Consider the following 13,169-nt stretch of genomic DNA (forward strand, 5'->3'; position numbering starts at 1 on the left):
AAACCTTTTTCTTAGAGGGTCAAAATTAACTCTAACTAAGTCAGAAAAATTTGGTGGAAATAAAATACCTAAATAATTATTGCCCTGTTTGGGCCACTGGAAAGCGCCCAGCTGGAAAGCCACTACTGGACAGTATGCTGTCAGAGCCAAAGCTTCAGATTTAGACCAATTTACTTTTTATCCTGAGAACATGGAGAAGGAATTAATAATTCTGTGGAGGCAAGGCATAGATCTAGAAGGGTCGGAGACAAATAATAAAATATCATCTGCATAAAGCAAAAACTTATGCGCCACACCTCCCGCAATCACCCCTGGAAAATCATCCTCTTTCCTTATCGTGGCTGCTAATGGTTCCAGGGCAAGACAGAACAATGATGGGGAAAGTGGGCAACCCTGCCGGGTGCCCATATTCAGAGTAAAATAATCAGAAATTAATCCGTTTGTTTGTACTGCTGCTACAGGGTGTCTATAAAGTAACTTAATCCAACCAATAAATGTACTCCCGAACCCATACATTTCCAAAATCTTAAAAAGATAATTAATCAAATCAAATGAAATCACTTTTATCCCATTCAACCATATCAAATGCCTTTTCAGCGTCGAGTGAGATGGCAGCAACCGGAGACTGATCATTCACTACTGACCACATGATATTGATGAAACGCCTAATATTATCAGAAGAACTACGGCCCCGAATAAACCCCACCTGATCTATATGTATAAGAGGTGTCATAACTTAATCGGTTAGCCAGAATTTTTGACACTTGAAGGGATTTTGACACATCTAACTGGATCAGGGAAATTGGGCGGTAACTTTTACACTCACTTGGATCTTTGTCCTTTTTAAGAATCAGACTGATCCGGGCTTTTGTCATGGTTGAGGGAATATTTCCATTCTTTAATGCTTCTGTATAAACTTCTAACAAAAGTGGAGCCAATTCTGGTGCACAAGATCTAAAAAGTTCAGCAGCAAATCCATCTGGCCCTGGAGCTTTGCCTGTAGGCAGGGACTTAATTACCTCGTCAAGCTCCTCCAAGGTTATCTCAGAATCAAGAGAGTTTTTTTGCTCGATCGTCAGTTTAGGGAGTTCTAATGGATCCACACATTTTCCAATATCTTCATCAGTAGATGAAGACGTGGAACTATAGAGATCAAAATAGAACTCCCTAAAAGCATTATTAATATCACTGGTCGAGGTAAATATTTCACCGGCAGAAGATTTTATTGAGGGAATGGTAGAAAAAGACTCTCTCTGTTTTATATATCTAGCTAAAAGCTTCCCTGTTTTGTCCCCTGACTCAAAGTATGACTGTCTTGCCCTGAACAACCAAAACTCCACTTTCTTTGACAAAATAGCATTATATCTATATTTCAATCAGGTCAATTCTCTGAGGCCATCAGACGACATACGACATTTCAGCTCTGCCTCTGCCCTTTTAATATTCCCTTCCAATTCCACAAGTTCTTGTGCTTTGGATTTTTTGAGGAATGAGGCATACTGTAGGATCCGAACCCTAAGAACCACCTTAAGTGCCTCCCAAGCCACACCCACAGAGGATACTGAGGACCAATTGGTCTCCATATAAACATTGATTTCAGCCTTTAACATTTGTTGGAAATCAGGATTTTGCAAAAGGAATACATTAAAGCGCCAACTATATGATTTTTTTTCACCGTATGTGGCAACATCTCCAAACTCACCATGGCGTGATCTGAGAATAAGATGTTTCCAATTGAGCAATCGACTACAGATGAAATGAGAGACTTAGATATATATATATAAAAAAAATCTATTCTGGAATAGATTTTATGAACTGATGAAAAAAATGTATAATCCCTACCAGATGGGATCAAAAGTTGCCAAATATCTGCAAGACCAAGATTTTTACACATACTGTGAAGTGTTACTGTTGCTCTAGGGGGCTTACACACCTTTGCTTCACTATGATCAAGAACTCAGTCCATCAAAAGATTAAAGTCTCCTCCCAATATTATATCATAAGGGGTGCCAGCAGTTTGCAACATCCCTTCAAGATCTATAAAAAAGCCCTGGTCATCAGCATTTGGTGCATAAATATTAGCCAAAATCAGCCTTTGTCCTTGAATTTCAACTAAAACAATAATGACTCTTCCTAATTTATCCTTAATCTGTTTGAGATATTTGAATTGTAGATGTTCATTTATCAATATAATAACTCCCCTGCTCTTACTTGAGCCAGTACTAAAAAAATATGTCCACCCCATATCTTCCCAAATTTTTCAGCTTCCTGTGGGGAAAGATGTGTTTCTTGAAGAAACACTATATCATATTTCTTACGCTTAAGAAAATTAACAACCTTTCTTCTTTTTATGGGGTGTCTCAACCTATTCACATTCCACGTGGAGAGGGATAATCCATTCATATTAACAATTGACATCTTGATATAATAGAAAGAAAAAAAATGTGTGTCAAAAATAAGATTATACAGACCACAATCCCCATTAGTGCAACATTCAAACCCCGAACTCCCCCCCCAAACCAAAAAAAAGAAAAAAAAAGAAAACTTGCTCATTAACCCCGCACACGAGAGCGCCAACCGCCATCAATCCCTCCAAACTCAAAAGGTCCATGCACACCTGCAAGAGCCCCCGCAACAACTTTGCCATCGGATTGCTCAATTTTGCCTCACATATTTGTAAGGCAAAATTACATAACAGAAAATACTTTGTAAAACAAACCTCTGCCAATAGGCATCATAAACACACGTATAGATTCATTCACAGAACTGACTCAAAGATGTGTTCTTCCACAGAACATAATTCCAGCCACTATAAAATGTTCAGTGTCTTTGAACAGTCAAACAGATGAACGGTGAACCGGTTGCTTATGAGTGCAGCAGATGATGTAATCATTCCAATGTCCCACAGAAAAACTCCGCAAATCAAACCCCAGCCAACAGGAGGCATAAGAACAAAGAACATGCAGGTTCATCCACAAAACTGTCCCAAAGCAGTGTTACTCCACAAAGCAAACTTCAGCCGCTAGTCGGAACCATCATAAACAGCAGCAAAACAGGAATCCCAGTTCCTTGGGTGATCAAGAGTCAAGTTCACTCAGAGGGCACATGAAAAGAATACACCATGACTTACTCAGACCACCAACTGTAAAAAAGACATCCTTTGTGTGGACATGTAAACATTTTGCATTCATCCATAGTGTCTAATCTCAATCTGGCCGGGAACTTCAGTGCAGAAGCGATCTTCCGTCAATGAAAAAGATTCTTTAAGGAAAAGTGTTATTCCACCAAACAGACTACAGCCGCCAGGCTGAGTCAATGCAAAAAGAAACAAAAACAATGCCCAACTTCCTCCAACAGTAGAGTCAATGAACAGCGAGTCGATCCACTTACATGAGAAAAACCCCAATGGTTTACTCACTCTTGGATTGTATAAAAGACAGTGCTTGTTTCGGACACGTGAATACTTTGCGGCCATCCTCCGTCTCTATTCTCAATCTGGCCAGAAACATCAGTGCAAAAACTATATTTCTTTTAATGCAAGAGTTTCTTACACTCCTTGAATCGCTCGCATCTCTCACTTGTCGAATTTGCAAAGTCCAGGAACAAGAAAATACTGTGATTCTTCCAAGAAAGCCTTCCCCTGTTCCTCGACTGGTGCAACACAAGATGATCTCAGAAATGTAAAATTGATCGGGGCCTGTTTCCCTCAGTAGATCTACCCGCCGGAACTCTCTAAGCTCGCTTGATTTCCAGCCCGCGGCCCGTTATGTCGAGCACACTTGGGAAGAGTTCATCCAAGAATTTCACCATATCTCTGCCCTCCTCATGCTCAGGAAGTCCAACAATTCAAATGTTATTTCTGCGATTTCTATTCTCAAGATCTTCAATTTTCCCAAGAACACATTCCAAATCAACTTTGGTCACGAGTGGATTAGTGGGTAATTCCCTTTCTGATGACTCAAGACAATCGATTCATCTCTCAACATGCATCACTCTTGTGACTAACTCAGAGAATTGTGTTTCCATCGCCGTAATCGATCGATGTATAACAGCAAGATCCTCCAAGTCAGCAAGAATTCTCGTCAGCATCACCGACATGTTGGACAGTTTACGCTGGATCTCCTCTCTCGTTGCACCAACCAAATTGAGTCCCTGGTCTGTAGGCCTGACGGGGCTTTCATCCGGAGCACATAAGTGTCTTTTAATGTCTCCAGAGCCCGAGGATTTTGACTTCTTTGCCATATTTTACCTCAAAGAGCAAATGTGTAACTGACTGTATCGAATTTCACCAGGTTATCACGTAACAATAATTAAACATATAGCAAAGTGCGCATAGCTCATTGCTCACACGTCTGCTCCCTGCATGGCGTCATGTGACCCCCTAAAGAATTCTATCTTGATCTCTATACTTCCACGTCTTGGTCTACTGATGATGATATTAGAAATTTTGTGGAACCATTAGAACTCCCTAAATTGATGACTGAGCAAAAAAACTCTCTTGATACTGAGATAACCTTGGAGGAACTTGACAAGGTAATTAAGGCCTTACCTGCAGGCCTACAGGCAAGCTCCGGGGCCAGATGGCTTTGCTGCTGAATTTTTTAGGTCTTATGCTACAGAACTGGCTCCACATTTGTTAGAAGTTTCTTCGGAATCATTAAAGAATGGAAAGCTTCCACCAACAATGACACGAACCCGGATCAGTCTGATTCTTAAAAAAGACAAAGACCCAAGCGAGTGTAAGAGTTACCATCCAATTTCTCTAATCTAGCTAGATGTAAAAATTCTGGCTAAAATTTTAACTAATTATGTAAAGTTATGACATCTCTTATATATATAGATCAGGTGGGGTTTATTTGGGCCGCAGTTCTTCTGATAACATTAGGTGTTTCATCAACATAATGTGGTCAGTGGCAAATCATCAGACTCTGGTCGCTGCCATCTCACTTGACGCCAAAAAGGCATTTGATTTGGTAGAATAGGATTATCTTTTTAAGATTTTGGAAATGTACAGGTTCAGGAATACTTTTATTGGATGGATTAAGTTACTTTAGAGACACCTGGTAGCGGCGGTACAAACAAATGGATTAATTTCAGATTATTTTACTCGGATAGGGGCACCCGACAGGGTTGCCCTCTTTCCCCATTATTGTTCTGTCTTGCCCTGGAACCATTAGCAGCCATGATAAGAAAGGAGGATGAATTTCCAGGGGTGGTTGCGGGAGGTGTGGCGCATAAGCTTTTGCTCTACGCAGATGATATTTTATTACTCGTCTCCAACCTCACTAGATCTATGCCTTGCCTCCACAGAATTATTAATTCCTTTTCTAAGTTCTCAGGATACAGAGTTAATTGGTCTAAATCTGAAGCTCTGGCTCTGACAGCATACTGCCCATTTACGGCTTTCCAGCGTGGCCCAAACAGGGCATTAAATATTTGGGCGTTTTATTCCTGGCAAATTTGTCTGATTTAGTTAGAGTTAATTTGGATCCCTTAATAAAAAGATTCTCGAGTGATGTGGGCAGGTGGGCTTCATTATATTTATCTATGATTGAGAAGGTTAATGTTATTAAAATGAATTGTATTCCAAAATGTAACTACCTGTTACAATCTCTCCCTACAGATGTCCCCCTGTCTTACTTTAAGCAATTTGATAACATAGCAAAATCCTTAATTTGGAGTGGTAAACACCCCAGATTACATTTCAGTAAATTGTAAAGGCCGATTGACAAAGGTGGGTTAGCCCTACCCAATATTTTGTTTTATTATTATGCGTTCAGTCTCAGACATTTGGCTCATTGGTCGCTTCCACCTGAGAGAGCCCCTCCCTGGTTTTGTATTGAACAGGAAGTTCTTGCCCCTATTTCACCATTGCAAGGCCTTTCAATCAAATTAATTGAAGAAGTTAAGTTACACCCCGTTATTTCGCATTTGCACTCGGTATGGACAAAAGTGTCCAGAGAGTTTAATTCAGACATTTATCTAAATGTTGCCTCAGCATATGGCATTGGAACCCAAAATTATCTATTGATAAGTCCCCTTTCTGCTGGTCAGAGTGGAATGTCAGGGGGGTTGCTACACTCGGTGACCTATATGAGAGTGGAGTGTTGGGAACGTTTGAAAATTTGGTCCAATATTTTGGGATTCCCACATCTCAGTTCTATAAGTATTTACAGCTGCACCACCTGCTCTGTATTGTTTTTGGGAGTAGCATACACCCCCCTAAAGTGGCAGATACTCCGGGAGAGGTGATTACTGCTTTTGGAAAAGGTCACGAGGCATCAGTGTATCACTCCCTGTTAATTCAGAGTCTGGGGGACAGAGCTCTAACTTCTGACAAGAGATTATGGGAGAAAGATTTAAACTTGGTATTGGAGGAAGAAGTGTGGGCTAGGATTCTAAAAAAATGTCAAGTCTGTATCTAGAGATGCAAGGGTTTGCCTTATGCAGTTCAAGATTTTACATAGATTCTATTGGACCCCCTCTAGACTGTATAGGCTTGGTCTTAAAAACACACCTACCTGCTGGCGATGCCAATTTGAGGATGGAGACACAACCCAAGTTTTTTGGGGGTGCATTAAAATCCAAGGGTTTTGGTTGAGGGTTCAGAATTTTGTATGTGACTTCTTGGGCACTCGAGTTTCTTTTTGCCCCAGACTCTGTATTTTGTGAGATAGGGCAGTAATCAATGTGGAGAATAAACATGTGGAGGATTGGGTCCTAACCTGTGTTATGGTCACCAGACAGGTGATTTTGAGGGGTTGGAAGTTGGGTTGGAGCACCCCTGTTTTAGGAGTGATGCTCGGAGATGGGGAGAGTGGCAGCCTTAGAGGAGGGGTCTTATAGAAGATTAGGGAATCTGGATTTGTTTGTAGGAAAATGGGGTGGATATTTAGCATTCTTGGAGGGTTCTCGAGTGGAGAGAGAGGGGTAATTGTCAGTGTGTGTGATTTTTATATATATGTTTTTTTTTCCTCTCTTTATTAGTTGTTTGGATTTTGTTTTCATGTAAGACCACAGGGGTGTTTGTTTAGGTTTGAGGTGGGGATGGGGAGGAGGAGGGATGGTAGTGGATGGTAAAAGTTGATTTTGTGTATTTATGTTTTGTTTTTCTGTGTTTTAATAAAAATGTTAATCATAAAAAAGAAATGGGGGTCCCTGCAAAAACTGAGGACATGTGACCTTGTATATCAACTCTGGCATCACCTCACAATCTTTATCTAAAAGTAACAAGGATGCATTTTTTGAGAAGGCAGTTGATCTCAAGGCAGGTGTTCCTATCTTTTCAATATTACTTTTGTTATTTCTACAAGCTGTAAAATTGAAAAGCGTTATTTTAGCAAAATCTATGAAAATGTATTACATGGACCCTAATGTGTTGGAAAATAGCAATTAATAATTTTCAGAGGTACCTTTACAGTCTTGCCCTTTTTAGGGTTAAATCAGACACTACATGAAAGTTGATGTGTATTTCACTTCTTTTAGCTTTTATAATAAAAAAAAATCTAAATTATTACCTGCTTGTTTTACAAATATACAAAGTTGTACTCAGTTTGTAGGTATAGATTATTTTTCATTTGTAAAGGAAGCACAGTATATACTTTACACAGTGTAAATACTTCTTTTTTTTCTAGAATATAGAAATAACATATTTTAGAAAATAATTATTGACATACCCATTAAATATGATTAAATAAATCATCATAAAAGATAAGATATTGTTTATGTGTTTGTTCCCACAGTCCACAACGATTCATCTAAATGAGTGTACAAACACTGTTTTTGACAAAATATTTCTGAAAAATATTGTCATTTAGATTATTTAGAAACATTAATCAATATCAAGATATCCCTGGACAAAAAGTTAAATACTTCACAATTCATGTACTATTTTCCTATGGCAAAATTTAGTTGTCTTTTGAATGCATAATAAAATAATTTTGTGAAATCAAATGCAATGATTACAAAATTACCTTTCCATATTTGGATCTATGAAATTCATTCATTGTTGAAATACACATCCGATTCCCACAGACACAATAACACATACTAAGCATGCATAGACATATCTAATAGAGCTTTTAGAGGCTACGATTTCTTCTGTGCCATCGATTGGACTTGGGGGGATCAGAGGGTCAATGTCAGGAACAAGAGCAGATGTTGGGCTTGGCACCTTAAAAACAGGGAACGCTAATTCTCTTTGCTCCTTCAGAGCATTGGTCAGAAATACAAGAGTTCGTTTGGGAAAGGCAGGTGGAGCGAAAAGATTATGATCACGGACAAAGAAGTGGAGTAGTGAGCCATTTTGTGCACATCGCTCAAAGTGTCCAAATAGCTTCATGAAGCAGACAGACAGCTGGCCTGGAGACCAAAGGGAGTCCTGCACTCTGACAGAGAGGTTGTGGAAGAAGGCTGTTTTCCCATGGTAGGAACACAGAGGCTCAAGTTCTTTGGGATAACGTTGCTTTAGTCCCTCAATCAACAATTTGAGAAGCCGCAAACTAAGTTTCCTAATAAAGAAGAAAAGGAGATTCATGACATTAATCTTTAACATGATCTTTCACATTTACCTGCTACAAACTCAAGTGTTCATTCATACCGGCAACACTTATTGGAGGCTCCCTCACAGCATGTCCTCTTATTGCCATGATAGTGGATCATCTCTTTTTCAATGTGAGAGAAGGATATCCGCCAGCTCTCTGAAAACAAGATACCTCAAATATATTGATCATTTATGTGAAAGTGAATGTTTGTGATGAGTCAAATGTGTATGGTACGGTGGAGTCAGAGCTCTTCAAATCCAACATACCTTTGGCTTCTTCTTTGAGGTTTCTTCCATGCGGTCTCTTTGGGACAAAATAAATAGCCTTACTGATAAAGTTGCGGCGACATCGCTTTCCAAGCCATTGGTCTACATCTGGACCTGCCCGTGCAGCTTGTGGCCACCCTTGTGGCACCTCAAGAGCAGGCACAAGGTCTACAGACAATACATCCTCTTCTTCATCTCCGGTCTTTAATTCAAGGGTCACTGCAGGTGAAGTTACCTGTTGTCTTTGAATCAACCAGCAACCCTCACCTAAATGGACAAGCAATAAAACCACAAACAATTTTAAATGTGTATAAAAAGCCATTTCAACATTATGTTACATACCACTGAATGTTCCTATAAATGAACATGTCGAAATGCTGATTAGTAAAACATACCTTTATAGTTCCTAATGAATTTACGGACCAAGCGGTACAATTCTCCTTTGATTTTGGTGGCTGAGATGGTTCGCTCATCTTCCAAAAGAAAGAACTGGATATCGGAGCGTGTGGCTCTAGGAAGCATCACCTTATAAAACAGTCCCTTATAATCTTCCAGTTCTGACCATATAAGCCTTGGTACTTTCAATTTCAGCATAATGTCAAACTCGTTGGGTTTGTTGATCTGTTGGTGATTAAAATATGTGCTTTCAGAATTTTTGAACAACTTGTTTTTGGCAAACCAGTTTGTAATTCCATTGCTCATTTGAAACATTCTTGAATTTTTGTCATTACTTTGTTATTCTAAATGCCCAACCCAAGATATGGAATAGGAGACCTACTCACATAACCTAATGGCAATATCGGATACAAAGAGCATCTGATATTAATTTCATAGCTCTTAGAAAAAATACTACCTACTATTAACATATTATTTTCCTTTTACCTTCACCAACTCATAGTAGCTTCCACTGGTGAGAACAGAGACCTCCCTGAAGAAGGGCTGATCCTCATTGTTCTTCAAGAAGTCCACTAGTCCATTGATTAAATTATTAACTAGCTTCACAGCATTCTGTTTGTCATTCTTACGCAGACGTAAGTCTCGGCCTCTCTGCCTGATTAAGCGGTCCAGCTCAGAGGAAATGAAAAAATCATCTCCTGTAGTTCCTGGAGAAGCTTTCAAAGTGGGACGACAAACTTAAATGTTGTAAATGTTGTTTTAAATGTTATTCTGGGATACACAGTGGCATATTGGGGTAGGCCTATTAATCGTTTTGGAACAACAATTTGTCCGACATACGCCAAGAATTAATACTTGTTGAGTCCCCTTACAAAAACTTGCCACTGATTATTTTCACATGCAAGCCTTTGGCAATAATGGACAATCTGCACGTGAAAATTATCAGTTTGTGGCAAATTTGCCATGAACTCTCAATTTTGTAAGAGTCATCACAAACTTACCTTTGGGAGATTGCCTTTTTGTTCTCTCAATGGAAGATGTTGGTGGACTGATGTTGCCAATCATATGCGGAGTGCAGGAGTCGGGAGCTTCGTCCTCCGCAGTACTTGATTTCTGTCTGGTTATGTGTCTTTTCATCATGAAGTTTTGAAAAAGGGCCTCAGATATTGTTAATGACAAAGGTCAGCCTTACTGTGTTAAAGAAAAAGGAGGTAAGATTGGACTATTAGTGCACAGAGAGGCATAATAAAGTAGGAGGAACTTAAAACAAAAATCTTGAACACAAAGACCTGCTCATTCCAGTCTAAAAAATATTGGAGCAGCTTGCAGAGGAAATATGGAAGAGGAATAGAAACAGGGGCATCATTACTGTCATTAGCATTGTGAAAATATAGTGTATGTCTAAAATGTTTTATGGAACATATGGCACAAAAATTATGTAAATAATAATAATATTAGTTAATGAACTTGAAAACAAATCTCAAAATATTTAAAGGTGCACTCAGTACTTTGTTTATGCATGTCGTCTTGGACTTACACTGACACCTAGTGGCGTGGATGCATCATCATTCAAGCACAAATGTTTTTCAGTTACCAATGCAATTGTACAAATTCAATATTCACACTCAACCATGATTAATTTAATCCATTACTAAAAGTGTCCAATAACAGGGTGGTTACTAAGGTTAAGCAAATAATATTTGCTTGTGATCATAACATCCATGTTGATTTAAATAGTTTTTATCTGATTAACAGTTTTTATTGATTCATACGATTAACAAAGAAAAGCAAAACATATATTCACAGAATCAATATTTAACCCCCACTATTACCCCTCCCAATCCCCAACCCCACCCTGACCCTCAACAAACAACCCCGTGGTCACACATGAGTATGCACACAAAAAATAAAAACATTTAAATAAATTAATTAATAATAATCACAAACATTTAAAACTATACTTCTCTCTCCACTGTCCCTCCCTGAGAGCCCTCCAAAAATGCCAAATAGCTAGCCATTTCCTATCAAATAAATCTAAGTTCCCCAGCCTGCTACATGACACTTGCTCAAATGCTGCCACCCTCCCCATCTCTGAGCACCACTCTTGAAATGAAGGTGCTCCAGCCGACTTCCATCCCCTTAGAACAATCTGTCTGCCGATCATAACACTGGTTAGGACCCCATTTTTTATGTGTTTATCCTCTATATTGATGACCGCCCCATCGCCTAAAACACAGAGTCTGGGGCAAAATTACATTTGAGTGCCCAGTACGTCACACATAAAACTCTGAACCTTCAACCAAAATTCTTGGATCTTAACACACCACCAAAAAACATAGGTTGTATCCCCATATTCTGATTGGCATCGTCAGCAGGTGGGTGTGTCTTTAAGACCAAGCCTATACAATCTAGAGGGGGTCCAATAGAATCGATGTAAAATCTTGAATTGCATAAGGCACACCCTCGCATCTCTAGATGCAGACTTGACGGTTTTTAGAATCCTAGCCCACACTCCCTCCTCCAATACCAAGTTTAAATCTTTCTCCCATAATCTCTTATTAGAATTTAAAGCTCCATCCCCCAGACTCTGAATTAGCAGGGAGTAATACACTGATGCCTCATGACCTTTTCCAAAAGCAGTAATCACCACTGCCAGAGTGTCTACCAATTTAGGGGAGTGTATACTACCCCCAAAAATAGTACAGAGCAGGTGGCGCAGCTGTAAATACCTAAAGAACTGAGATCTGGGAATCCTAAAATATTGAACCAAATTTTCAAAGGATCTCAACACTCTACTCTCATATAGGTCACCGAGTGTAGTAACCCCCCTCACAATCCACTCTGACCAGCAGAAAGGGGACTTATTAATACATAATTTAGGGTTCAGCCATATGCTCGAGGTAACATTTAAATAAATGTCCAAATTAAACACTCTGGAAACTTTTGTCCATACCGAGAGCAAATGCGAGATAACGTGGTGTAACTTCTCTGATTAGTATGATAGAAAGGCTTTGCAATGGCGAAATAGGGGCAAGAACTTCCTGTTCAATACAAAACCAGGGAGGGGCTCTCTCAGGTGGAAGCGACCAATGAGCCAAATGTCTGAGACTGAACGCATAATAATAAAACAAAATATTGGGTAGGGCTAACCCACCTTTGTCAATCGGCCTTTGCAATTTACTGAAATGTAATCTGGGGTGTTTACCACTCCAAATGAAGGACTTCGCTATGCTATCAAATTGCTTGAAATAAGAGAGGGGGACATCTATAGGGAGAGACTATAGCAGGTAGTTGAATTTTGGAATACAATTCATTTTAAGAACATTAACCTTCCCAATCATAGATAAATGTAATGAAGCCCACCTGCCCACATTGCTCGAAAACCTTTTTATTAAAGGGTCAAAATTAACTCTGTACAAATTTGCTGGGAATAAAATGCCCAAATACTTAATGCCCTGCTTGGGCCACTGGAAGGCCCCCGGCTGAAAAGCCATTACCGGGCAGTACGCTGTCAGAGTCAAAACTTCGGATTTAGACCAATTAATTCTGTATCCCGAGAATTTAGAAAAGGAATTATTAATTCTGTGGAGGCAAGGCATAGATTTAGTAGGGTTGGAGATGAATAGTAAAATATAATCTGTGTAAAGTAAAAGCTTATGCGCCACACCTCCCTCCACCACCCCTGGAAAGTCATCCTCCTTTCTTATCATGGCTGCTTACGGTTCCAGGGCAAGACAATAATGGGGAAAGAGGGCAGCCCTGTCAGGTGCCCCAATCCGCAGTAAGGTAATCTGAAATTAATCCATTAGTTTGTACCGCCGCTACCGGGTGTCTATAAAGTAACTTAATCCAACCAATAAAAGTATTCCCGAACCTGTACATTTCCAAAATCTTAAAAGGATAATCACATTCTACCATATCAAACACCTTTTCTGCGGCAAATGAGATGGCAGCGACCGGAGTC

At 39.5% G+C, this 13,169-nt stretch overlaps 1 protein-coding gene across 1 annotated transcript; it reads right to left on the reverse strand.

Annotated features, from left to right (window-relative positions):
• Positions 1-7,550: 7,550 nt before the first annotated feature.
• Positions 7,551-10,396, reverse strand: LOC127421380 (cyclic GMP-AMP synthase). The gene is made up of 6 exons (XM_051664403.1): positions 10,207-10,396; positions 9,692-9,921; positions 9,205-9,430; positions 8,810-9,076; positions 8,600-8,699; positions 7,551-8,510 (listed from the first exon to the last, which is right to left on the reverse strand). Exons 1-6 carry the CDS (start codon positions 10,343-10,345, stop codon positions 8,003-8,005), a joined length of 1,470 nt encoding a protein of 489 aa, XP_051520363.1. The 5' UTR covers positions 10,346-10,396; the 3' UTR covers positions 7,551-8,002.
• Between the last annotated feature and the right edge of the window lie 2,773 nt (positions 10,397-13,169).

The sequence above is a fragment of the Myxocyprinus asiaticus genome, chromosome 30 (genome assembly GCF_019703515.2).
Source record: "Myxocyprinus asiaticus isolate MX2 ecotype Aquarium Trade chromosome 30, UBuf_Myxa_2, whole genome shotgun sequence".
Classification (NCBI taxonomy): Eukaryota; Metazoa; Chordata; class Actinopteri; order Cypriniformes; family Catostomidae; genus Myxocyprinus; species Myxocyprinus asiaticus.